The 27,792-nt window shown below is 42.0% G+C and overlaps 2 protein-coding genes across 5 annotated transcripts in view; both read right to left on the bottom strand.

Moving 5' to 3' along the window:
- Nucleotides 1–4,999, bottom strand: part of ttpa (tocopherol (alpha) transfer protein) — a 31,669-nt gene extending 26,670 nt beyond the window's left edge. The window contains exon 1 of the mRNA XM_084369802.1: nucleotides 4,734–4,999. Within this exon, the coding sequence (XP_084225928.1) occupies nucleotides 4,734–4,913 (180 nt within the window). The 5' untranslated portion in view covers nucleotides 4,914–4,999. The remainder of the gene's footprint in view (nucleotides 1–4,733) is intronic.
- A 737-nt stretch (nucleotides 5,000–5,736) lies between these two features.
- The window catches only part of LOC311266862 (xenotropic and polytropic retrovirus receptor 1 homolog), a 128,161-nt gene continuing 106,105 nt past the window's right edge, over nucleotides 5,737–27,792 (bottom strand). For 2 of the 4 annotated variants that reach the window (XM_084369466.1, XM_084369467.1), the window contains one exon: nucleotides 12,977–18,925. Coding sequence is in view for 2 of the 4 variants with exons in the window: in XM_084369467.1 (XP_084225593.1) it covers nucleotides 18,871–18,925 (55 nt within the window). In the remaining 2 variants the exon portion in view is untranslated. Of the gene's footprint in view, nucleotides 5,861–12,976; nucleotides 18,926–27,792 lie in introns of those variants that run through there. The other 2 variants (XR_014623774.1, XM_084369468.1) reach the window with 2 other exon arrangements.

Genomic DNA, 27,792 nt, shown 5'->3' with positions numbered 1-27,792 from the left:
GAAAGTCTGAGTAAAATGGGTTGTTCCAGACATTGGGCTTCATTCATGAACCGTTCTTAAGAACAAATTTGTTCTTAAGTCCCACTTACGAAGATTTTACAAAAATTGTGGCATTCATGATTTTTTTCTTATCCAGGATTTATTCTTAGGTAAGAACAAATCCTACGAACACTCAGGAGTACTCTTACGCACTTTTCAGTGCCGACATGTTAGCATGGTTGTGTTTTCGTCTCTTGTGCAGTTCAATAAAATACAATATTACAGTGATAATTCTGTCATATTAATTTTTTATTTATTCATTTCATATTTTTGGTAATTTACAGAGAATTTTAAATTTTAAAACAAATTAAATGTGTCAATGATTTAACATTAATCAAGTAAATTGGAAACCATGCCATCAATAAGTAACCATTCGATAAACGTACAACTTATCTGGCTTTTTGTTGCTGTTTGCTCTGTACTACGGCATCAGTGTCTACACGGCCCTGCAGTTTCTTTTATGGGCATTAATGGGCGGTTACCTATGCTAATCCTATGTTAATTAGACTCACCTTGCACGCGCTCTCAATTTACGAGGAGGTGGCATTCATCAATGTAGGAACACAGCTGCGAACAATTCTGAGGCTTACGAACGCGTTGATGAATCTGAAGTAGGGTTTTCTTAAGGAACCTCTTAAGAACAACTTAAGAAAGAATCTAAGAAGATATTGGTGAATGAGGCCCATTGTTCAGAAGAACAGCATACTTTGATTAAAAAGTTGATTGGAGGGGAAAACATATGAAGAAGAGCAGAAAATGATCTCAAATGCTTTAAAATGGCAACCAAAACCGGAAGACCAGACCAGACAAAATGGAAAACTACCATTGGAATGGACTGAACCAAGAGCCAAGACTCAGCCAATGATCTGCTCCAGGGTGATCAAAGAAGGTCTAAAGTTACCTGTGAGTACTGTAACAATTAGAAGATGCCTATGTGAAGCCACATTATTGGCAAGAAGCCCCCGCAAAGTCCCATTGTTGAAAAAACGACGTGCTGAAGAGGTTACAATTTGTCAGAGAACACAGTGACTGGCCTAAAGAGAAATGGCACAACATTTTTTGGACTGATGAAAGCAAGATTGTTGTTTTTTGGGTCTAGAGGCCGCAGACAGTTTGTCAGACGACCCCCAAACACTGAATTCAAGCCGCAGTACACTGTGAAGACAGTGAAGCATGGTGGCGCAAGCATCATGATATGGGGATGTTTCTCATACTATGGTGTCGGGCCTATTGCATCGCATACCAAGGATCATGGATCAGTCTGAATACATCAAAATACTTGAAGAGGTCATGTTGCCTTATGCCGAAGAGGAAATGCCCTTGAAATGTGTGTTTCAACAAGACAACGACCCCAAACACACCAGTAAGCGAGCAGCATCGTGGTTCCAGACCAACAAGATTAACGCTATGGAGTGGCCAGCCCAATCTCCGGACCTTAATCCAATAGAAAACTTGTGGGGTGACATGAAAAATGGTGTTTCTGAAGCAAAACCAAGAAATGCAGAGGAATTGTGGAATGTAGTCGAATCGACTTGGGCTGGAATACCTGTTCACAGGTGCCAGAGGTTAGTCGACTCCATGCAACACAGATGTGAAGCAGTTCTCAGAAACAGTGGTTATACAACTAAATATTAGTTCAGTGATTCACAGGAAAGCTAAATCTTCAAGCATTTTTCAGTTTATACAGTAAATGTTTGAGTTTGTAAAGAAAAATGCAGACACTGCTATTTTTTTGAACAGCCTAATATTCCTTTTTGTAAAGTAATAACAAATCTGATACATTTTTCATCATGTTTTGATTTGGAATATAATGTGCAGTGTGCCCAGGGCATTTGTGTGTATGGAAATAAAAGCTATTATAACGATTTTGAGCTTTACTCACTTTTTTAAACACACTGCTATTATTTCTAACACAACTGTACATCATTCAGGGTGAGTGTGGCTGAAACACCAGAGTGTTAGAGAAGCTTCACACAGACGGTTTGATGACCTTTGACCTGCTGTTATCTGAGACAAACCCTCACAGTAAACACTCCTGCTGCTGGAGATCAAACAGGAAATCAAACACAAGGCTGCCTGTATGTAAGCAGCACATTGTGAGCCAGAGACAGACTGCTGAGCTCAGACCCACTCGGCTGAGCGCCAGCTGCTTCAAATGACAACAAGCATCTCCGCCTTCGTGTTGAGCTCTACATGATGACTAAGCTCAGGAAGAAGTCTGACAGGAGCTGTGTGGCCTTCACTGACAGACTCAACAAAGTTCATCCAACCATGACAACTGAGCCTCAATCTACAACTATTCACACAATCTACAACTATTCACACTTCATCTCATCGACTGTCAGAATATCTGTTCTAAACCTCACTGGACCGGGTTCAATGTCCTGAACATCCAACAAAACCTGAAGATCATTTACAACAGACCTCTTCAGCTGGAGGCTCGTGGGCCAGAGACAGCTCTGTTAGTGGGCAGATAGACCATTCATTAGTTCTGTCTGTTGTTCAGCAAAATAATTACTGTGACTTGAATCACAGACTCAACCTGACCACCTGCTTCTGATATTAAAAAGCTGTTTTTTTCTAATGTAAAGTTTCTTTTCAACTATGAAAACTAATAAAGAAAATAAAAAGAGCAATTCTTTGAAATGATGAGCTACATGTCAGACGCAGGGAAAGTAAAATGGCGCTTCACTTCTTTAAACGTGGCTCTTCTAGAAACACTGTCGGCCTGATGTACAACATGTGTTCATTGAAACATGAATGTTTACAGTCGTCACATTAAAAACGAACAAAGAATCTTTTATGTCAATAACTAGAGTTTCACTCAGTAGAACGCATACCTCCGCCAAGGCCCAATGGTCCCCTTTAATTCAATCTAGCCATATTCAATATCACTTGATTCTTTAGAAAGAAAACTGTTTTTCACAGTTTAAACACAAGACTTGTAAAAGGTGACCGGATCAACTACTGACCAATCGGGCCAAAAACACAGAGAGAAAGGATGGACTGTTTGGTGTTCTGTGTGTGAACGCAGCCTGTCTGGTTCTGGATCAGGCCGTCACATGCAGAGTAGATGGCAGCTGTATTTGAGTCTGTGTGTAGATCTGTGAGCTGAAGATAAATGAAGGAGCTGAAGATGAAATTAAATGTGATTGGTCTTCTTCATAGCAGCCATCTTTAAAGATTACAGGTGTTCCTAACATTAACTGTGGCTGACAGTGAACCTGCAGAGACGACAGCAGGGAGCTGAAACTGAAGCATGGCTCACTGTATTATTGACACCTGTCATATGTCCACATGTCCTCTGTGACTCTTCATTTAACATTGTGTTCGTTGGCGCTGTGTGTTTGGTAGAGAATAATTCTGGTGTTGGTGTAGAAACTGAAACTAGCTGCATGTTATTTCATGTTCAGTGTGAAATGTGTTTGTAAGACTTCATTGTTGAGGAGATTCATCCAGTTTAGCAAACAGACTTCTCAATAGCAGTGTTTCACATGACATCGAGACATGACTTCTTATTGGAGCTTTCAGGTCCGATTCTCAAACATTCAGAACGTTCTGTGAGAGCACTCTGAACGCAGCCTGAAAACTTCTAACAAGTAGTCCGAGCTGAGTCAGGATTGACTGAGGACACTTCTGAGACAGAAACCTTTCCCTCAATAAAGAAGTAAAAATGCACTCTTGGTGATACTGGGCAGAGAATGTAGTCTGTATTCAGACATGGTGTCATCAGTGTTATCTGATGTGATGAACTCTGTAATTGGTGTAATTGGTGCTGTGTTGGACAACACAGACCTGCCTGTGTAGCTGCCATGCTGACATGTACATATACTGTATATATATATATATATATAGGCTGTGTGTTGGTGCCCCGTCACTCGCATTATATGGATATACTGGTGCTACACTGGATCTAATTTCGTCCGAACGACGCCAAATGACTCCAAAGTTATCTGGGTGAGTAAATGATCGTATTTTATGCTAGAAATAAGCTCCAGGTTGTAAAAAACGGTAGTTATCCTTTAATTTCTGCTGTTCTATCGTCGCATCGTGTCACAGACGTCACCCCAGACGTTCTCCTTGCTGATCTAAACTCAAGTGTTTCATGAACTCACTCGTGGTCCACAGAACAGTTCTGGAACTTCACAGCAGAACAGCACTGCAGGATTCTGCTCAACAACTGAAGTAGGGGCCGTTCTGACAGTGGGACGTATTTCCACTGGCCTTAGGAGAAACAACTCATATCTACATTCTGGAGGTTTATTTCCGATGTGTTCAGAGGCTGAAGGAACAATGACTGGATATGAACCCATGACACTCAGAACCACCTCCCTTTGATTTGTATCAGTTTACAGGCGTGTTGGCTCAGACATCCTCCTGTCAGTCATCACTGAACATGCCTACATCATGATGTTGGTGTGCAGCTCATTGTGGCAGCTGCTTCATCATTTTATATAGTTAGTGCATCATATAACATGTGTCAGATGTTCATCTGGATCAGAACCAGTAACTACAGCCTCTAAATACATGTAGTGGACTCACAACTATTACACTGGCCTGAATGAAAGTGCTTCAAAGTTGTACTTGAGTAGTCTCCAGTAGGCTCGAGTAAATGTACTTCTGTCTGTCCTGACTGTCTGAGCTCCTCTGGGACTAAAGTGTCCCGCTGAGCTCTGCAGGACGCTGTGTGGTACCTTCAGAGAGAGATCCACGTCCGAGTCTCTGGCCCGCAGGAACTTGATGAGAAAGCCGTCGGAGAAGGTCCGGACCACGGATAGCTCGCCGGCCTGCAGGGTTCTCCGCCTCAGGCTGTTCACACACGGCCCGAGCTGCTCAAACTCGTCCGGGACTTCACTGAGCTCAGGCCCGCTCATGTCGAGCCCAGGACCGGTTACATGTCACTGCCAGTGGGCTGCTGCTGCGGGGGAGGTCCAACTGGAAGGACTGTGTGTGTGTGTGTGTGTGTGTGTCTGTCTGTCTGTCTGAGAGAGAGAGAGAGAGAGAGAGAGAGAGAGAGAGAGCTCTGAGAAAAACAGTAGTGTTGTGGCTGTGTCTACACTGTAATAGATTACTGTGTAATATTTCCTTCCTCAAAGCGTCGCCACCACCACCATGTGTAACAGTCTCACAGGTTTGTGGAGAGTGAACAAGTTGTTCTGAACTCTGTTCAACAGCAGCTCCCCTTGCTGCTGCTGCTGCTGACCAGCAGCTCCCCCTGCTGGTCAGCAGCAGCGCTGCAGACACAGAGCCTCAACATCCTCAGTGTGCCTGAGAGCAGGAGCTTGATTCATCTCAGTTAAACAAAGAGAGCGGACTGATTGAAACTGGAGTGTTTTTAGGACAGATAAATATTTTTTTGAGTTCTCAATATGATTTTAATCACAAATTGTACATTAAGGATAGCTACATAAGACACTTTTGACCAGTGTTGGGCCTCTTGTATTCAGGACGGAGTCAAAGTAATCAGAGTAGTAGTAGTGTGAGCAGGGTTTTTCCTGGCTCAAATTGAGGCAGAGGTGGCACCATCCTGACCATGCGCATGCATGTATTCTGTGCATTCAACTGACTCACTTTTTTACAGGCAACATATTTTTTAGTTAAGAGTTCTAATAAGAATATGACAATTTTCATGTTAAAGCATTCTTTTATTAAAACAATACACATACAAAAATAAGGTGCCAACTTTAAATTGAAAGTGCATGAAGTGGGGATTTATCCACAGATCTCGCAACCAGACAGAGAACATTTCAGCCTCCTGTTTTTCATTCATTCGGACATCCAAGTGCCTCTCCTTCAGTCTGTTGCGCAGAGGTGTCTTCAGCTTAAACAAAACAATACAAGTATTTTTGTATTTATTCTGATACAGACATGAAGAGTGATAGTGTTTTCAATCATATATTACAATTTTGAGTGCAGAGAAGAGCCTCTCCACATCTGCAGTCTGGAAAGATGAATAAAAAATTATGTTTAAATCACGTACACGTTGGCTTTGCGTTGTTATGCTCCTAATGACTTGGAAACGGACTAACGTACCCTCGCCTCGCCGACTCGTTCTGTCCTGCATTCTGACCCTCGCTATCGCCAGTCCCTGTCTGTGAACTAGGCTACTTTCAGACCTGACACAATTTCCACATATCAGGCTCATTCGAGATGAACTGCGCCTCGCCTGGAAGGTGGACGAGACCAGGCGGCAGCAGCAGGGGGCGGTGGCAAAAAGCTGCAGTCAAGTCGGACAGTTTCCAGCCGCCGTCAAAGAATATACAGGAAGTCACAGAAATATTTACATCCTGTTAGAGCCATCTGTAGGCTATCTGTAGTTTGCGCAACACGTTCGGACAGCTATGGCTGAAGAAACTGCGCATGCGTTCTTGATCGCTGATGAAATTAAAGCAGAAGAGATCCCCCTACTTTTCCACTCTGCACATAAATTACACTGTGTTAATCCTCTTAATGGGCAGATGGGATGTGGTGTGATTTTTAATATTTAATCTCACAAATGTAACAAATAGAAATACAAACTTTGAGGTCATACAAAGTGGATTTTTCTAAAATGATGACTTCTTTTCACTGTGGTCTAAATTTTTCAATCATAACTTTTTATTTGTTTAACGATGCCACTGTTATGACTGAGGTGAGAATCAGAACGACTGGGCAGATTTCAGCCCTTGGAAGTAATTTATTGAACAAGAATTGCCTACAAAGTAGATTTATATAAAGACACTGTCATTTATAAATCATACAATCCCTAAATTTAAGAAATTGAACTACTGAATTAACAGTCCAAACGTTTTCACAGCTACTGTACATAGGCTATATAGGTTACACATGGGGAGGACAAGCAGCAAAGGTTTCTTATAATCTTTATTCATTGATGTATTTATATTTGTAATTATATACAGTATATCAACCACACAAAATATGTCTGTTAACAGATTAAACCTTCATTGCACATGAGATTCATATAATCTAACATTAAATATAACCATTACACAGAAAATAAGAATTGTCGACTGAACGTAGTCCTAACTAAGAGCCAATCAGCTCTTTGATCAGGCGACAGCCAGGCGTTTCCCATCATGCCCTGAGGTCTTGCAGTCGGTGGAGAGCAACTGCGGCGCCTGGCTCTAAAAACTGCGGCCGCCTTGATCTCGTGAGGTTATCGTTGCAGGCGCGTCAATGACGTCAGAGCAAGTCGGGATCAAGTCGGACACAAATCTAACCGGCATGCATTGTGCGGTGGTCGTCGGTGATCGATTCTGCGCAGGCCTGGCTCATCTCGAACGAGCCTATTGTCACCACCATGAATTATTACGTTTTAACTGCCTGTTACGTTAATTTGTCTGCACTGTTTCACCTGGACTCTTGACTCTCCTCCTTGCGAGGTTGCTTTTTAAAGAAAAAGCTGATTTTCCCTGCCATATCTGCAACGCTAAAAACCAGTAACGTTACTCAGGAAACTTTTTTTAAATAAACACGACATGCTTGGATGAAAAAAAAAGCAATATTTACGTGTTTGAACCAAGCCCCCAGAAAGTGCGCCAAACTTTGAAGGAAAAATCGACGCCGATAGCACCAAAAACCGGGAAAAAACTGCTTCTTTTTCGGTAGTTGTTTCAGGTCTTTCCGTTGCACTGCTGTTGATACAGCGCCCCCACAGTGGCGGAATGCAGCAACTGCAGTTAAAATAACATCCATATAGCTGGGGGCTGGGGGCGGCACGCAATTTTGAACGCAGGAAAAACCCTGGTGAGAAAGTAGGAGTAGTGAGTAACTTGAAGGAGCACTCTGTAGTTTTGTTGAAGAAATGTTAATGAGCAGCGATAGATCCTCATTGGCTGATTTTTTTTCATGTCAGAATGAACTGAACCTTAAAGGAGTTTTACTTTGATATAGCCTATGTGGCAGACCCTGCCACCTCTCTAGCTTCAAACAATGTTCTGGGACCTTATTTTCCTCTGAGAACAGCTTGTTTATTCACTTATGAAACCAGTTTGTGTTATTACCTCATTAATATTGTAAATATTAAGAATTAAGAAGAGAAAGCCAGCGCACTGCGGATGATGATGTCAGGTGAATGTGATGATGTCACCTCTGATCAAATAACAACATTCACTGTCTGTATTTAAGTGTGACCACTTACATTCATATTATATTCTATTATAATGATTTTATTTATTAGTCTTCACTTGTTGTCTCTTATTATATTATGATCTTGCAAATGAATGAGATAAAAAGTAAATATAAAGACTGATTTGTGCTCATTAGGAGATAATGCTGTCATGTTTCATTGTTTCGTTCTTAAATACAAAGTGTGTTCACTTCAACATTATATGTGTGGTGGGAACATTAGATCAGTCGTTTCCACCTGAAATAAAACTACTTTGTCTTTTGTTTTCTGCCTGTGTGCATTATTTTGTCTCTTTTCTGTTTCTGTCTCCATCAGAAAACACCAGCGAGCAGGACCATTTACAAATTTGAATATTTACATTAAGACAGAAAACAGAAGCAGTTTTGAAGCCCGACATACTGTATTATAAAACATATAAGATTTATTGTTATCAACACAACAGACACAGCAGCTGCTTTCTGTCAGCTCAGTTCTCTGATGACATCACAGCACACCGCTCTGTGTGTCGTCATAGAAAAGTGATGTTTTCTTGTGGCAGAATAAAAACTAAAGATAACATTTGTTCCCTCAGGGAGCCCCTGCTGATTGATTCCTGCCTGTATGGGTGAAATATAGAGTAAGATGTGATTAAAAACACTTAAGCATAAACTTTGACTTTACCGGATCTTTAAATGTAGTTCTTAATCTGAAGCAGCATATCACCAGCTCAGCTCAACCAGCTTCAGCAGCCTGAGAGTGAAGACGTGTGGACGGCAGACTGGGACTGAACATCAGCCACAAGCCTCTGAGAACAATGGAGGTCAGTGTGAAGAAGATACATTTTGTCCAGGTGAAGGAAGCTGTGAACAACTGCTCGTTAGTAAGGAGAAATTGTAGATTCAGTGTTTAGGCATTCTGTGAGGAAAGTTAGTTGAAATATTTAATCTTGTCTAGATACTATTTGTGTCAATTGTTGTGAAACTGAGTAGCTATCAGTGAGTTTCTGCCAAGTCAGGTGTGTTGAATAGGCTTGATTGCAGGGCGGAGCTAAGCCTGCATGAGGGAAATCTAGCACATATGGGCTAGTCACTACAGCGTCAGGACAGGGGAACGAAGACTTAGGGAGTCTCTCTGCGGGAGTCTATCGAGGAAGTCCAAAGAACTCACTGTCCACCACAGATCGCACCCATGAGTCCCTCCCAATCCCAGTCAGGACATCAAACCGGAGAAGATTTCACCGGAGACCCATTGCTCGAGGGTGTAACCCAGCCAATGTCTGTTACCAAGCATTCTCCACCGGTACTGAACTTGAAGTACTAGGGGGGCTATGGAATTGCCAGTCTGCAGTCAAGAAGGCGGACACCATTTCAGCCTATGCCTCCCTGCAGACTCTCCACTTCCTGGCCCTAACGGAGACCTGGATCACTCCAGAAAACACTGCCACTCCAGCTGCCTACTCATTCTCACACTCCCCGAGACAAACAGGTCGAGGAGGAGGGACTGGACTCCTCATCTCACCCACGTGGTCCTACCAGGTCCTTACCCTCGACCACCTACCCAGAGCTGCATTTGAATTCCGTGCCGTCTCTGTCACCCTTCCTTTCAAGCTCAACATTGTGGTGATCTATCACCCTCCCGTCCTCTCTGCGACTTCTTTGATGAGATGGACGCCCTCCTAAGCTGCTACCCCGATGATGGCACACCACTTGTAGTCCTGGGTGACTTCAACATCCCCCTAGAGAAGCTGCGCTCATCTGAATTCATCAGCTTCTTCTCCACATTTGACCTCACACTCTCCCCCTCTCCACCCACCCACCGGGCCGGGAACCCACTTGACCTTGTCTTCACAAGGTCCTGTAATATCTCGGCACTCTCTGTTTCCCCGCTCACTGTGTCCGACCACCACTTTGTCACTTTCTCTCTCCCCTTGAAGTCCACAACTTTCCTCGCCCCTACACCTCACACGGTCACCACCCGCCACAACCTAAAATGCCTCTCTCCCTCCACTCTCTCCTCAACTGTTTTATCCTCACTACCATCCCCAGAACAATTCTCTCTAATGTCCACCAAGGAAGCCTCCTCCACTCTGTTGTCCTCCCTCTCCTCCTCTTTAAACGCTTTCTGTCCCCTCACCTCCCGACCAGCACGATCATCTCCCCCCCCGGCTGTCTGAATCGCTGCGAACCAACAGATCGGTGTTACGCAATGTCTGGCAGACATCTCCGCTTGGACAACTGCGCATCATCTCAAGCTCAACCTTAGTAAAACTGAACTCCTCTTCATCCTAGGGAAACACTGCCCTCAGATGGACCTGTCAGTCACTGTCAAGGATGTCACGGTATCGCCTTCATCGACTGCGAGGAACCTGGGCGTAATCCTTGACGACAGACTATCCGGCACCCCCAAAATCACCGCAGTGGCCTGATCCTGCAGATTTGCCCTCTACAACATCCGCAGTATCTAGTCTTTCCTCACAAAGGACGCAACGCAACTCCTGGTTGTTTCTATTTTTTCTTTTCTACTTTATCGACAGTGATATGTTGTGGTTTCTTTCTTGTGACAAATGTACTTAATGTAAGTCGCTTTGGACAAAAGCGTCTGCTAAATGCCCTAAATGTAAATTTAGGGGGACACAGTACAGAGGTGATTTACAGCCACTCTGACCAGGACTGTGATTCCGGGGACGAGAAGACACAGCAGGCGAGGACAGGAGAGGACAGAGAGGACAGGCGAGGACAGAGAGTGGACAGGCAAGGACAGAGAGAGGACAGAGAGAGACAGGAGAGGACAGAGAGAGTCGGACATCAGCAGGAGGTGAATATTTTCACATGATAGTCTGTGAACTGAGGATTTATTTGGACCAAACCAGAGGTGACTATGGAGACAAACCAACACTGTTCTGGTGACTGTTATTCAGTTTGTGTGCAGTTTGAATAAAGTGTGTTTTTATTATGAGTTAACGAGGTGATTCAGCTCGTCTTAGTTCAGTCAGAGAGAAACTTGAATTCAGACGTGTACAGTTGTAGTCTTCTGTAGAGTAAAGAAAACAGAAGTGAGAGTATTCCTTTCTTGACATTTTGTGAGTTTATTTTGTTCATTCATTAAAATGAAAGCCAAGAGAGCTTGTAAAATATAGTGAGGTCACTGCTGACATTAATGCCATCTCCCAGCTGAAACTACAGGAGCTGTCAGACTATCGTGAACCGTGACAACCTTTAGCACAATGACTGGTTCTAATTCTAATTCTAGAGAGAAAGTTTTAATTCTGCTGATTAGAAGCTCAAATCCAAAAATACAGGATGAGCATGTTTTTTCTAAATCCTGAAAGCACTGAATCTGCTCAGTGTGTTACTTTAAAAGAGAAATGTTAACCTGTTTGTCGTGAACAGACACATTATCATCAGTGTGAGTGTGAGAAGGGAAATAAGAGTCCAGTCAAACACCTGAGGAGCATCAGCTGTTTTTACTGAAAAACTGTAACAGGTTGGTAAACCAGGCACCTCTGTAGCATCACACTGCTACTGTACATACAAGACAACACCCACAGCACAGTCACTGATTATACAATGCTTCTAATCAATATGTTCATCAATATATAATGTATTGTATAATCATCAGCTCTGGGTTACAGCGTGGTGGGGTCAGAACTTAGATCATGTCTTAATGCATGGAGACCCACCACAAAGTGTCACATTTTGTGGTTTTGGCTCCTTTTTATTCCACTTCACACTTTAACATCTGGACATCAGAGAATTTGATCCAAGTGGAGTTGTTGTTTCTCACAACCTGCTCTCTGTTTCACACTGAGTCACTTTGAGTCAGTGAGCATTTAGTGTCTCAGACGATCACCTGTGTCAGGTGAGTTCATTAGAGCCAAATCCTTTTTTAAAAAAGCAACAAGTTTGTGGTGTAAAAAGACGATAAAAGCAGGTTAACAGCATGAATATATGTCTAAAAGATTGTCGTCCCCTGAAAGGCTCCACCCTCCAGGCCCAGTGAGTTCTGGAAGATGAAGACTGGTGTGTACACAACAGAACTGGAGGCCAGCAGGTGTGTCAGACAGTTTCCTCACAGGGCGGCTCACCAACACCAAATCATTTCAAAGATCAGGTTTTTGAACTTCACGAGGCTTCACTTGAGAACAAGCACCGGAGCAGCTGGCAACAACACCATAAACTGGGACGTCCTGCACCTGCAGAGTTGACAGTGTTGCCATGGGAATCGGAGCTCAAGCTTCAGCAACAACCCTGCTTTCCTATTGGTGCATGAACATCTGAGGACACAACACCTCAGAACACTCAGATTCTTCAAACTGTCTCTTTGGACTTCTCATCCAATCACACCACTTGATTCTGATCAAACTGTTGACAGATGCTTCACTACAGAACTACACGCCTTCTATATCTGTCTAATGGTCTCATCTGGACATCTGAAGACACATCGGGCCTCAAGCAGGGATGGCTTGTATGAACAGAGTCAGTCCTGAGTGGCACGTACAAGAGACTGAAGAGAATTTGGTTTTAGGTACCGACCAAAGTTCTGACTGGTCCACACCTGATGTACCAGTCAGGAACAGACAGTCTGGCTCTCTCCACAGACGAGCAGAACACTGAACTGACTTCAGGTAACTTCCTGCAGAAAGACAGTTAATAGTTGAGTCTTATATACTGAGGCTGTGTGTCGGGAGCTCAGACTTACTGATCTGAGGAGAAGACTCAGCTATTAACCATCTTTCTCCAGGAAGTGACATGTTGTGGCTCTACAAGTCATAATGCCTCAACCTGAATGAATGTGGGGTTTAAATGAGACATGAAATATATATTTAAAACATATTTTTAGGAAAATGTTTTTGAGTTTATTGTCATATTTCAGCACAGCAGCATCAGGTTACTGACAGGTTACTCACACAGTGCAACATCACCTGCTCCTCATCAGAGTTGGAAAACAGAACAAACATAGTAGGATGAGAAGACAAAAACAGTCCACATGAGGTCCACTGAGCAGCTCTGTTGTGAAGCAGCTGATGATATTTGATGAAAATCAGCTGCTACAGTGTGAACAGTTGAAACAATCCTAAACATTCTGAAAGAACTTGTTTGGTCCATCATTTCCTGTCTACAGAGGACAATCAGAGCCATTTTGAAATATGTTTCTGACTTCTGACTTTGTCCCCAGAAGAAAATAGATTCAGGTTTTGGAGAAAAAAGTCAGAACTCAAATAAATGTTGGCCCTCTTCCGTCCCCACCAAGTGGGGAAATAGAAACATGGCTCTTTTTTTTTATTTGACAAAGAAGTTAAATCGGACATCTGATGAACAAGATCACAAATCTGAGCAGATATTTGATCCTGACCCTTGAAGGACATTGCTAAGAATACATTTCTGGTGGCAAACTCACTAAAGAAACATTTCATTTGATTGACTTCTGGGGGATTCACCGATCTGTCACAGTGTCAAACATTGTCACATGAAAGCAGTGTGGTGAGTGTCTGTGCAGAGCAGTCTGAGTCAATCTGGAATGTAGGAAAAGCAATCAAAGACACTATTTACTACTTCAAACTCTAAAACAACAGAGTTAATCAGTGGGAGTCTGGTCAGCCTGACTGCAGCTGAAGTGTTAAAACGCTAAGTTCACAATCAGCACAAATTGAGCATGCAACCCAATGAGGCTCAGCTGTGGTACTGAAGGAGCACAAAGGTTTGGGGACTTTGTGTGTCCTATTTGACATTTTACAGATTCAACAAGATCAAAATGAAAAATAACTAAAATGGTTTGACTTTGTAGGGGTTCCTTTGCTCGGCTCAAACAGATCTGTGGTGAACTCATGGAAGAAACAAATACAACACTGACGGCAGGCAGGTGACAGGAAGTCAGGAAGCTTCTGCGTTGTTGTGAATAAGCAGACTAAGGTGCAAATGTGCTCACAATATCCTGAGATCAAATTGTTTTACATCTCACCTCCCACTCTCCCGTCACTGTGGAACAGGCTGTTTTTTACCACAGGAATGGCTTCAGAAGAATCTAAATAAAGTCTTATAAAGTAACATGGAAACCTGAGGAATTAAAAAATAAAAGTCCTAACAAATACACTGCATTTAAAATCAGAAAACTGAACTGTTCTCTTTGGATGGAATGATTGTGTCTGCTGCGTGGGAATGATAGAAGACAGAAGAAGAGAAGGCAACGTGTGTGTGTGTGTGTGTGTGTGTGTGTGTGTGTGTGTGTGTGTGTGTGTGTGTGTGAGTGAGAAAGAGACTGACCCTGAGCTCTGGTGGTTCTGATGACACTGAAACCAGTCTGCTCATCAGCAGACCACTCAGATTATACTTCTTCAGTGTCACACTCTGTCTTTCAGTGTTATTCTTACTGACCCAAATTTAAACTTCTATTTTTTATACAAATTTTTAAAACCTAAGACTGCTTAAAAGCAGAAAACTCAAACAAGGCTCTTATCAAACTCTATCAGTTAAATATTTTTAAGATCACATTTTCACGTCAAGCTTATTTCAGTTTGAAGCTTTATTCTGGACGGGTACAGAAGTTCTCATGAACCTTGAACTACTCCGACATGGGTTAGGCATCTTTTTATCATTTTTGTTCCCTAAACCTAACCAAGTGTTTTAGTTCCCTCAAATTGGTGTAAAAATAATGAATGAGCAGTAAAACAATAAGTCCTGCACTCAACTCATTCAGCCACTATGGATTGGACCAGATTAGGACCAGATGTGGATTTTGTCAGCATTTCAATACATAGAAACTATGGTGCTGGAGCAACATTAACTCTGATGTTCCAGGAACATCAACAACACCGTGATAACAGACACATGGCTTTAAATACTGGTGTGAGCCGGCCTGAGAGCTGCTGGTTTGAACAGGGTCACCCATCATGTTCAGGGTGGGGAGTGAACAATGGGCAGAGCTGTTTACAACCATTTGGTACAGAGGAGGCTTTCCACAATGGTAGAGCAGATCATTAAGATACCAAGGTGCAAAAAGCAGTTGAGTAACAAAAAACTTGGTGGAATAAAAGCAAAGGATTAAAAACATCAAACTCATTTACTGCTGCATCTGAATCTTTGTAGACATCTGCAACCAGCACAGATGATCCTGATTTGAGAGTAACGCTGTATAATCCACTGGCACACCTGAGGAAGTAAAGTAAAGTCAGTAAGTAACAATCATGGAATGTGATTTTTCCTGTCAAATGGGTGGAAATGCAGGCAGTGGAAGACTTCCTGTCAATCAGAAGCTGGACGCTTCCTCACACAGGACAGTGTTATCACTGCGCAAAAACACAAAACTTAAAATCAATACATAAGAAGCTTGTCAAAGCCAAAATATTAAGAGACAGTTTCTTTAACTTGTTTGTTCTTTTAACCTACATGTTTAATTGACCAAACTGTCAGTATCTCTGCTATCTCTGCTACATAGATTGTTCACTGGCAGCTGAATGCTCTCATGTTGGAGGTCCAAATGAAACAGGCTCCAAAACACATCTCAGCCCTCAAATAGTTGATCTGCTATATTTTAGCAAACCACCAAAACAAGATGATGCAAACTAAAACTCCCTTACTCAAAAATGTACCATCCTCAATTAAGTTTGGCATTAAAGTGCACAGATAGACATGTTGCTCAATGGTGACTGACTCCAGTCAGGACACCACCAGTCAGTCACTCTCATTCACTCCACACAGCAAACACTAGCTATCAAAACCTCATTACCATGAAAGTGGAATGTTTTTTTTTTAATGGCTGATTAGTAAAAGCAATTAGTAAAAAATAAAATAACACCTTAACAAAACCTAAACAGCAGTCTAACAGCTCATTTATGATCACAACACGAGCTGGTGTTGGACCAACCAGCAACTCACATTGAAGTGTGTCAACTGATTATGGGATGTGTAAAAAGGCAACAAATGACTTTCCTCTCTCTATGAGAAAGATTTAGAAAAGCATTTTCTCCAGTGTGATCACAGCTACCTGCTCACCAAACAACAGACTGACTCTCTCTCACACACACACACACACACACACCCACCCACCCCTTAAACTGCCATCAAGTAAAGAAAGTTACTATAAATTCTCATATAAAATCAAATGATGGTGGGGATGAGATGACCTAAAGCCAAAAATGATGGCTCTCACAGAAAGCAGTTCTGGGAGCTATATAAATACTGAAAGGTTTAAAACACTCAGTCCACAGGGAAATGCACACACTCGTATCCAGAAACTTTGCCTTTAAACGAGCACTCAGGCTACGACGTCACAAAGCCTCAGTCACGCCCCCAGACAGAGCTGAAAACATCAATTTATTTGTAGCTGCGAGCTCTATCGTGCATTAAGGGTGTAAATAACATCTTTTCAAATCAATTTATGATCTCCGTCTTTTGGAGACTTGGGAAGCACATAACAGAAGGCTAGCCAACTTTTAATGTGATGATGAATTCTGCAGCACATGTTGAGTTTGTTGAGCAGGGTAAGAAAAGTTGGTAAAAACTTAAAATGTAATTACTGTAAACTGTAATTAACTAATGAATGAAAGCAGAATTTTTGTTAGATATGAGAAAGAGAGCAGCAAACGTGACGGTGGTGGTGAGTGTGACAAGACTGACAGAAATAAAGATGTGGAAATGTATTATTATTATTATAATGTATGATACTGAATTTATCCAGACGAAGGGGAAACATGAAGGAAGTTTTGAGTTTGCATGACCTTGGCAGAAGGGGAAATTAAAAGAACACATTTTCTCTGACATTGAGGGATTAACAGCCTAAACCACTATTTGAGAATTCATGGTAGACTCACAAATGTTGCTGAGAAGGATGACTACATAATGAACATATAAATATAATAAAAATGATTTTGTGTTAAGACAAACATGGTATTTCTTTCCACCGTTAAACTGTGAAGTGTTCCTGGAGTTACACCAGCATGAATCTCATGACTGTACACAGCATCACATTCATTAAAGCCCACTGAGGCAATATGATTGTGATTTTGGGCTAATAAATAAAATTGATTTTGACTCCTGCATGGATCCTTCAAAACCAAACCAGCTGGAAGAGACACTTCATTCAGATTCATCATTTTGACTGTGACAGTTTGGACCAGCATGTGACAGACAGGTGACCCCCCCCCCCCTTTTTCATTAGGATCATGTTTCAAAAACCAGTTCAACAGATGAAGCTGACATAAACCAAGGGTCTTCATTTTTCCAATCAAGTTTTCAGGGGACAAAATAAAAATGTCTAGTGACTCATCTTAAAGATTCCAAACACTTGGGTGGACAGATGGTATTTAGGCATCTCTTCCACTCATACATACATAAATAAGCTAGCATACATTCAGCAAAACCATGTCCAGATGGAGGAGAGGTGACCTGGAGTTACAGCTGGATGATTCAGATGATGTTCTGGAAACAAAAGTCAAATTTCCTTCTCAGCTCCATGGCTGAGCAGTCATTCCAGCTGCTGCTCCACAGTCTGAACTCTGCACTTTTTCATGTTTTTTTCCCTAAGTATTTGATATCTCAGAATACTTTCACACAACCTCCTACTTTGGTCCGTCTCTTATTTACAACCATGGTTACAAATAATTGCTAGTCTATGTGTGTGTGTGTGTGTGTGTGTGTATGTTTTCTAGCCAGGGTCTCAAAAAGATTGACGGTCAAGTGTTGCACATCCACGAACAATAAAACATTTTAAATCACTGTTTGTGTGTGTGAACACACAACAGGCATCCTACTGCAAGTCACTATTCCTACAAAGTGCGTGTTTCTGTGTGTGTGTGTGTGTGTGTGTGTGTGTGTGTGTGTGTGTGTGTGTGAGTGATTCTAAAGCATGTAAGGTGCAGGTAGGCAGCTCTGTGATGATTTGAAGGGGCAAGCTGAAGGGTGAGGGAGTGAAGCCTGTGACCGCTTGGTATTATCAAATGTTCATCAGCAGTCTGTTGGCCGGTGGGACAGCCGAGGGTCAGAGAGAAGATCACAAGGCCAAAGAAGGTGCCACTTTTCAACCCTCTTCATCCTCTTATTGGAAAAAAGGGGCTTAAGGTTCAAATGATTTGAGGTCCAAATGACAGACTGACTTGAGATCTGTTGAGCTTTGAATGGCCTTTTTCTAAGCCTCACCTGGATGGAGGGACTGTGGGTGGAGACTAATAGCTAAGGGTGGGGAGAAAACCTTTTGGTCCTGGAGCAGCAGGTTGAAGCTGTCGGCCTCTCCATGTGCAGGAGCTGTGTGGCACCGAGAGGGAAGAGGGACACTTCCTGTCAGGGTGATCGGCTTGCGGTCCATTTAGCTGCGTTGTTCATGCTAGGCTGAGGCTTTGAGGAGAGCCCAAGCAATGGCTGAGGTGTGGGTGCAGTTCAAGAGTCCACCTGTGGGTGGCTGTGGATGTCAGGGAAGTTGTTCACCCACTGCTTGGGTAAGGTAGAGTTTAGGTGATTATCCCCCCCGGTTATTATTGAAGGTAGGAGCAGGAGGACCATGGCCATGTTGCTGGGTTGTTTGTTCAAGAGGTCACAGTTCCTCCCGTCAAATAGTTCTGAACCCGAGCAGAGGCTCATGCATTGGACAGGATTATTTACTGTAAGCATGACAAGTTTCAAACTCATCCTTGATTGAGAGTTCAACGCCCGACTCGCTGGGTAATTCCTCAGTTAGGAGGTGGAGTTCCCTCCTTTGAATAAATTCTGGACCCAGGCGAGGGGCGTGGCCTGATGTCAGGAGTCATCATCGGTGTCCTCTATCAGAACCTTGGTGTCACGGGTCTTGGACCTGAAGAGGGGAAAAGGAACAAAGTGTTTACAGTGCTGACTCACACTACACAAGGTGAGGCACAGGTCAGCATGTTGATGCCATGTGTACAGTTCTCATCATCTGTTCTTGGTTATTAAAGCCAATATTTGTCCACCAGGCTTAAACTGCTGTAAACTCACACTGGAAGTATAAAGGCTTATTAACCCTCCCACACTGAGAGGATCACATGACCTGAAGACTGAAATATTACCAGAAACACACATCAGATATTAATAAATCATTTTCAAAGTCCATGCATGGAAAACACTGAGCACAACAAACAACCCTGGACTCCACCACCTAATGTAGCTTGTGATTCATTCACACTTTCCTGTTAATGATCTTTTCATTTAATCAAGAAGGAAAAGTATTGAGAGCACATGGGTGCGGCCAACAAGATGGCGGCTGGTTAGAGGCTCTCCATCTTCCGACATGTAAATTTGTAAATTATTATTAGTTAGTGGCTCACAGTCCTTTAAGTTTTGAAGCCGTTTGATTGAGTAAATAGCCCAAGTCCTTTTGGGGGAGTAAATGAGTAAATTACAGATGTCAGCGTCAAAGTATTTCAAAAGCACGGGCCGCGTGTCCACCAGGAGAAGTAAACAGATGGAAGTAATGCAGGAACGCATTCAAACCCTCGAAAACCATAGCAAACAAAACAACGTGAGACTCATTGGCCTGAAAGAGACTTTTGGCACCAATGGGACACTGTTAAACTGTATTCAGAAGATTTTGACCGAGGGGCTCGGAGTCCGTGTCAATCCTGAGTTTGAGATTGAAAGAGCGCACCGGGCGCCCGCACCAATGCCGGACCCAGACCGGCCTCCAAGACCGGTGCTTATACGTTTCCTGAGACAGTCAGTGAGGGACAAGGTGATTACCGCGGCGAAAGAAAAGCGTGGGGTTGAGTGGGAAGGATGTCGACTTTCTGTGTTCCCTGACATGACCAAGGAGCTGGCAGAGAGGAGGGAGGCTTTTCACCACGGTGAAGCGCAAGCTCTAGGAGTTCAACGTGAAGTATACATTGGCCTATCAGGCCACACTGAGGTTGAAGTGGAAAGGGAAAAATGAGAGTTTTGCCAAAGCGAAGGATGCAGACAAACTCATCAGCGACAACGATCATGAGGATGGTGCGAATTGAATGTGAGATAAAAGATAAACGGACACTTATCTGGAACTGAATGAGCCACGGGAATGTTGTGCGGACTGTCGGGGGAGATGGGCCTGAACGAGCTACCGTCGAGGGAGGAGAGCAGCGGTAACCCACGGACCAGATAAAGTTTTACTTTAAGTTTAGGTTTGATATGGCAGCAGAAGAGGGACTGTCAGGCAGCTTGCGGGCTGGTTTTTGGTTTGGTATAATTTGTTTTTTCCTTAGGTGTTCAGTATGTTGGAAATGTTCTTTTTCCACACTTTGTATTTGTGTTTATGTTTTGATGGGGCGCATGGCATTAGCAAATCATAACTCAGGAAGGGGCAGACATCATAGGCAGATATATTTTATTGTTAATAGTATAACAGACATGGATACAATATATAATATGTGTCCTGGAATATTAATGGGAGTGGAAACTCAGTTAAACGGCATAAGATATTGGCATATTTGAAAACAATTCAGGCAGATATCATTTTCATACAGGAAACTCACCTAAATGAGGGAGAGGAGGTCAGATTTAAAACAGGATGGACAGGACAGATTTTTCACAGTTCACTGTCGAGTTTACGTAATGGTGTAATGATTCTGGTTAAAAGGAATATACAGTTTGTGTTATTGAAAGAGGTTAAAGATGCAGAAGGGCAAATGGTATGTGTACAAGCATTAATAGAGGGAGTGAAGGTTATATTATGTAACATCTATGCGCCCAACAAAGGGGATCCACATTTTTTCCATGGTATAAATAAGGTCTTGGGAGACATGGATGGGCATATAATATTAGCAGGAGATTTTAATGAAGTGATGGACCACATTGTGGATAAAAGCAGGTCTAAGAGTTCATTGAGGACCAACGATAGAGGCAATTCATATGCTAAATGAAGATATGGGACTAACAGATATATGGAGGCTTACTAACCCCCATGGGAATATACCTTTTTTTCTCACTGTCACAAATCTCATTCAGGAATTGACTTGTTCTTAATTGCAAATTCTCTGATAAAAAGTGTAGTTAGTTGTGACATAAGAACTATTGCCATAACTGATCATGCAGCAGTGGAGTTATGATTAAAGGTGGAGTTGGAAACAGGTGGGAGGCCTAGATGGAGAATGAACACCTCATTACTACAGGACAAACCTTTCAAGACATCGTTGGGTGAGGATTTAAAATCTTTTTTCGAAATAAATATTGGAAGGCACAAAAGAAATTAAAACAGTTTGGGAAGCGTCTAAAGCCTATATAAAGGGAAAGTTGATAGCATATGCTTCTCAAAAGAAAAGAGACAGCCTTAACAAAATCAAAGATTTGGAGAAGGAAATTAAATTAAAGGAAAATCAATTATCTGAGCATTATTCAGAGTCGCACTATCAGGAACTTTGTAACTGAAATTCCAGCTGCACCAAATTTATAATAAAAAAAGTAGCATATGCTCTGTTTAGATTAAAAACTAACTTTTATGAGGGTGGGGAGAAAACTGGGAAAATATTAGCAAGACAAGTAAAACAGAGGGACTTTTCGAATACCATCCTAGCCATTAAACAGGGGAATACCCTAGTTACCTCAGTCAAAGACATAAATAAGGTATTTCAACAATTCTATGACAAACTGTATACATCGACAGCGTTTAGCAGTATCGATCTAAAGGAGCAAGAAATGTTCTTCTCTAACATTGACATGTCTAAATTACTCTTTGACAATGCAGAGAAACTAGAGTCTCCGATAACTGAGGGTGAAATAAGGAAGGCAGTCTCATTAATGAAAACCGGGAAATCACCGGGTTATAATGGATTCCCTGCGGAATATTATAAAGAGTATATAGATATTCTTGCTCCAGTTCTGCAGAAGGTGTATCACGAGGCTTTTGAGAAGGGACAGGTGCCACCTACTTTTAACGAAGCCTTAATATCTTAAAATCCTAAGAAGGATAGGGATAGAACAGATCCATCTAATTTTAGACCTATCAGCTTGCTCAATCTGGATTGTAAAATATTAACAAAGATGCTGGCCCTATGCTTACAACAAGTCCTGCCCAACATTTTACATCCTTACCAGGCGGGTTTTATCAAAAATAGATCCTCTACAAATAGTATGAGAAAATTGTTACATTTAATGTGTTTGAGCCAGTCAAAAGATGTACCGATAGCTGCAATTTTCTTAGATGCCGAAAAGGCCTTTGACAGGGTGGAGTGGGGATTCCTCTCCTCCACCCTGACGCATCTTGGGTTTGGTCCATGCTTCTCCAGGTGGGTTAAGATATTATATAAGGAGCCAAAAGCTGCAGTGATAACTAATGGGATAATATCACCATTTTTTGGCCTCTCCAGAGGGACCCGTCAGGGCTGTTCTCTGAGTCCCTTACTGTTTATAATTTTCTTGGAATCGTTAGCGGTCAGTATTAGGATGAATAATAACATTAAGGGAGTTGAGGTTGGAGGACAGGAACACAAACTATTGCTTTATGCAGACGATATTTTGGCTGTGGTGAGTGACCCACTTACCTCATTACCACATTTGATGGACACCATTCAATTGTATTCTAAATTTTCAGGCTACACAATTCATTGGAATAAGTCTGAGGCTATGCCTCTATCCAAATCATGCTTTTCACACATGGTGGAAAAATGTATATTTAAATGGGTCCTAAAAGGGGAACTACCGTTTTTTACAACCTGGACAACTTTGTGATTAAGGTCATGAGTCAACTTCTCGAGAGGAATAAGAGCAGAAATCTGTGATATCCACATGTCGACTGTAGGGATCTGAGGAGTTGACCACTGTAGCAAGATACATTTTTTAGCCAAAAACAAAAGAATGGTCAACAGAGATTTGGTGTCCGTGTCCGAGAAGTTGTCTGGAGCATGGTTAAGTAGACAGAAAGAAGGAGTCAACAAAAACTGTTTACCAGTGACCTCCTGGATCACAGAGTGAACCCCCTTCCAGAAAGTCTGGATGCGATCACATGACCAAAACAAGTGAATGAATGTACCTTTGTGTATTTTACATTTATAACAAAGGTTGGAGGTGTTAGGGAACATTCTCTGGAGGCGAACAGGTGTGTAATAAATTCGGTGAAAAAATTTGAAGTTCTGTTCATGTATAGAGATTGAAGTACATTTAGGGAAAACCCCACTGCATATCTTGTCCAAGTTTACAGGGTTGAATGTCACCTCCAAATCGAGCTCCCACAACAGCTTCAAAGAGTCACAGCCTGAAGAATCAGAATAAAGCAGTGAAGTATAAATCTTGGAAATCAGTCCTTTGGGAGATTTGGCCAGAACTATAGTGCTTTCCAGCTCTGACAGCCTCATGTGGATCCCGCCTGTCCTCAAGAGAGACCCTATAAAGTGACGAATTTGGAGATACTTATAAAAATCTTTGTGAGAAATATCAAAAGCAGCCCTGATTTGCTCAAATGACTTAACAGAGTCGGAGACCAACAGGTCTGCAAAGTTTGACAGGCCCTTAGAAGTCCACTCCCTCAGACCAATACTCCTAATTTGTGCCGGTAAATCTGGATTCAGAGCCAGGGGAGAACGGAGAGAGAAGACAGGGGGAATATTCAGGTATTTCTTCACATCTCGCCAAACCAGCAGTGTATTATAAACAGATATGTTGTTTTTGAGATGATTTAACTGATCTATATTATTGATAAAATGAAGGGAGTTAAGCCTTCTGGGATAGCAAAATAGGGATTCAAGACCCAACCATAAGGAATCTTTCCTGTTCATAAACCAATTTGACATCATTTTAAGTTGTGCTGACCAATAATACAGTTGTAGATTGGGCAGGGACAAGCCTCCTAGATCCTTTGGCTTAGTAAGTGTAGAGAACTTAACTCTTTGGTGTTTGTTGTTCCAAATATAGCGAGAAATATGAGAATTCAGTGACTTAAAAAAGGCAGGGGTCAAATAGCACGGGAGATTTTGAAATAAATAATTCAATCGAGGAAGAATATTCATTTTTATAGTGTTGATTCTCCCAAGGAGAGAAGTTGGAAGGGAGGCCCATTTTGTCAGATCATTCTTAACCATGTGAATCAGGGGTGAATAATTAGTTTCAAACAAATTATTTAAATCAGGAGTGACAAAGATACCCAAGTATTTGAAACCCCTTCTGGACACTTGAAAAGGAGATGATATTGACATATCCTGGGGGATATTAAAGGGCGTAGTGACCGACTTCCCTAAGTTAATCTTATGGCCCGACAAGGCACTGAATGTGACTATAGATTCCAAAACTGCCGGAATAGATTTCTCAGGTTTATTCAGATTATTCAGACATTGTCCGCGAATAAAGAAATAATATGATTTTCTTCACCTACCCTAAATCCAGATATATCAGGGTTAATTCTGATGACCTCGCCCAAAGGTTCAATAAACAATATAAACAATAAAGGTGACAGGGGGCACCCCTGTCTGCAGCCCCTGAGCACCGAGAAGCCATCAGACAGCAGGCCGTTAGTATTAACTGGGGCTATTGGGTCTGAATAGAAGGTTTTAATCATGTTAATGAAGTTAGAGCCCGGACCAAATTTTTCTAATACCAGAAACAAAAAAGACCATTCCACTCGGTCAAAGGCCTTTTCGGCATCAAGGGAGACTATCAGCGCCGGGTTTTTATGAGTGTTGAGTAGGGATGGAACGGTTTATGAAAACCGTCCAAATTGTTCGGTTCAACAGTCTTGGTTCGACTTGCGTGTGTCGCGTTCGGTTCATAGGCATGCGCAACTTTTTTTTCTCATTTACTAACGAGGCGAAGCGTGTACACACTAGAACAGCAGGTGGTGGTACTGAGCTGGATGCCAACCGGCAGTAAACAAGACTGGAAGAAGAAGCGAAGCGGCGTAGCAGATAGTTGTGGAGACGTTTGTGGGCATGGCGAGTGGAAAAGAGTCGGAGCTAGAAGATGCGCCAGCAGCACTGCATAGGTCTGCTGTATGGGACCGCTTCGCATTTAGAGTGACCTACGATGACGGCGGTAAGAAAGTTGTTGACAAAAGTGCGACAGTTTGCAAGCATTGTGCAACACAAGTTGTTTATGCTCCCTGCAGCTTTAGCCTTACAGTGACGAGTCAGACCGGTCCAAAAATGCGTAACGAAAGGAGTGGGGTATTTCATAGCATTAAACACTGGAGCCACGATATAAAATCCCCTCCCGCAAACACTTCAGCAACACTGTAATTCCCGCACTTTATGAAGAGACCCGACGAGGAATTGTTAAAGAGTTGTCTGACATAGCCTATGTAGCGCTTACTAGTGATGGATGGACCTCCAGGGCTACTGAAAGTTTCCTGACTGTGACTGCCCATTACATTACCTCAGAACGGGAGATGAAAAGCTCCGTTTTACAGACACGCCCCCTTTTATGAGAGCCATACAGGCAAGCATCTCTCTGAAGCACTGACAGATCAGAGCTTTAAGAGCCATTTTTAATTTTATATTTTATAAGACATAATTTTTGTAAGAACCACAATTGATGAATGCAGGTTATATATTTCATTCAGTTCAGTATTTGTGCCCAGTATGCACAAAAGATTCCACTGCATTTTAGTGACAGTGAATAACTATTTGTTCTTAGCATTTGTTAAAGATAACTTTCTTTGCTAAATAAATGAAAAGCACGTTGGAACTAGCAATGTCTCCTCTCTTGCAGTGCCAGAATCTTACCTACTTTTAACCTAAGACTGTCACAATGATGTATCAAATGTCAGACTGCCTCATTCTTTCAGTTTTAACCTGACTATACAAGACATAATTAATTTTCCTAACAATCAACGTATACCGAACCCAACCGAAAACCGTGACCACAAAACCGTGATATGAACCGAACCGTGGATTTTGTGAACTGTTCCACCCCTAGTGTTGAGATACTGAACAACATTAAGAGCACGGCGTACATTGTCTGTACCATATCTTGATTTTACGAACCCTCCCTGGTCTGGGTTTATTATTTTCGGAAGGATTTTTTCAAATCTCCAAGCCAGTATCTTAGCAACAATTTTGTAGTCCACATTGAGTAGACTAATAGGCCTAAATGATGAACAATCTAAAGGGTTTTTATCTTTTTTTAAAAGTAGACTAATGGAAGCGTATCTCCAGGAGGGGGGGATGCCATCTCTTAAAATACCATTGATGGTGGGCATAAATATTGGTTGGATCTCTGGCTAGAACTTCTTAAAAAATTCCAATGGAAACCCATCTGGGCCTGGGCACTTCCCATTTGGCATAGACTGGATTGCGGCCCAGACTTCCTCTGGCGTGAATGCAGCGTCTAAGCTGGAGCGATCCTCCTCCGCAATGGTAGGCAAAGGAATATTGTTCAAATATGAGGCGATGGCAGTGGGGTCAGCCTTCTCTGCACTATACAGGGATTTATAAAAATCCCGGAATGTGCTATTGATGACCACTGGATCACATGTGACATCCCCATTCTGTGTTCTTATGTTAATTGAGTGATCATTATTTTGATTTTTCAGTTGGTGAGCAAGCAGGCGACTGGACTTATTACCAAATTCATAATATTTCTGTTTAGTGTAAAGTAATAGTTTCTGGACATGACGAGTGTGACCCATATTAAGTTCAGTCTTAGTGGCCACTAGTGCCTTTAAGTTTGCTGGTGTAGGTGACTGTTTATGTATTTGCTCCAGCCTAATCACTTCCTTTTCAAGGTTTTTTCTGTTTTCCTCTAAAGCTTTTTTCTGATGAGAGCTATAGGAAATAAGGTGTCCACGTAAAGTGGCTTTAGCTGCATCCCAGATTGTAGCAGAGGACACCGGAGAGCTTTTATTATCGAGCCAGAATTGTGATAGGTTGTTCCGGACAAAGGTGCAAAAAGAGTCGCCTTTCAAAAATGACGTGTTGAATCTTCAAGTGGGAGTTTTAGGAATGTTAAATACTGGGTTAATGTACAGATGTACCGGAGCATGGTCTGATAAGACAATAGGGTCTATACAGCAAGTCTGGACACAGTGTAAAAAGTTTTTGGGAATAAAAAAATAGTTTAGTCTAGAATACGAATTGTGAGGATGTGAGTAAAATGTGTAGTCCCTTACTTTAGGATTTAATTGTTGGTAGTTCGGTATCTGTGCATACATTTTGAAGGACGGCAGACGATCTCGGGTTAGACATGTTTGCGGAGGAGGATTTATCCAGAGAGGCATTCATAATACAATTAAAATCGCCAGCTAAGAAGCCCAGGCCATTGCAATGATGGTTAAACATCAAAATCATTTGTGACATAAACTGAGGTGAATTATTATTTGGGGCGTACATATTCAGAATGGTAATATGCTGATCAAGGATCGAACCCCTAATCAAAATAAATCTCCCCTCTGAATCTTTTTCTTCATGTTCCAAGATGAAAGGAAGGTTCTTATTTATGAGAATGGCTGTGCCTTTCTTGCTCTGTGAATGGGAGGAGAAGTAAACTTTGCCTACCCAGTCCCTCTTGAGTTTCAGATGTTCTGTATCAGATAGCCTTGTTTCCTGAAGTAATGCTATATCAGATTTTCAGTTTTTTCAGATATGTTAAAATCTTCTTCCTTTTAATTACATGGCCCAATCCTTGGACATTCCAAGTAGTGAGTTTAAATGAACCAGACATAAGAGCCACAAAGCCAGAAAATAATTGAGTAACAGGAACTGAATATAGAGGAATTAATCCAGGTGCAAGCAATTCTACAGACATGAACCT

This window comes from Pagrus pagrus (assembly GCF_965226575.1).
Source record: "Pagrus pagrus genome assembly, chromosome: 12".
Classification (NCBI taxonomy): Eukaryota; Metazoa; Chordata; class Actinopteri; order Spariformes; family Sparidae; genus Pagrus; species Pagrus pagrus.
The sequence above is the reverse complement of the archived record's forward strand: the minus strand, read 5'-3'. Positions and strand labels throughout refer to the sequence as shown.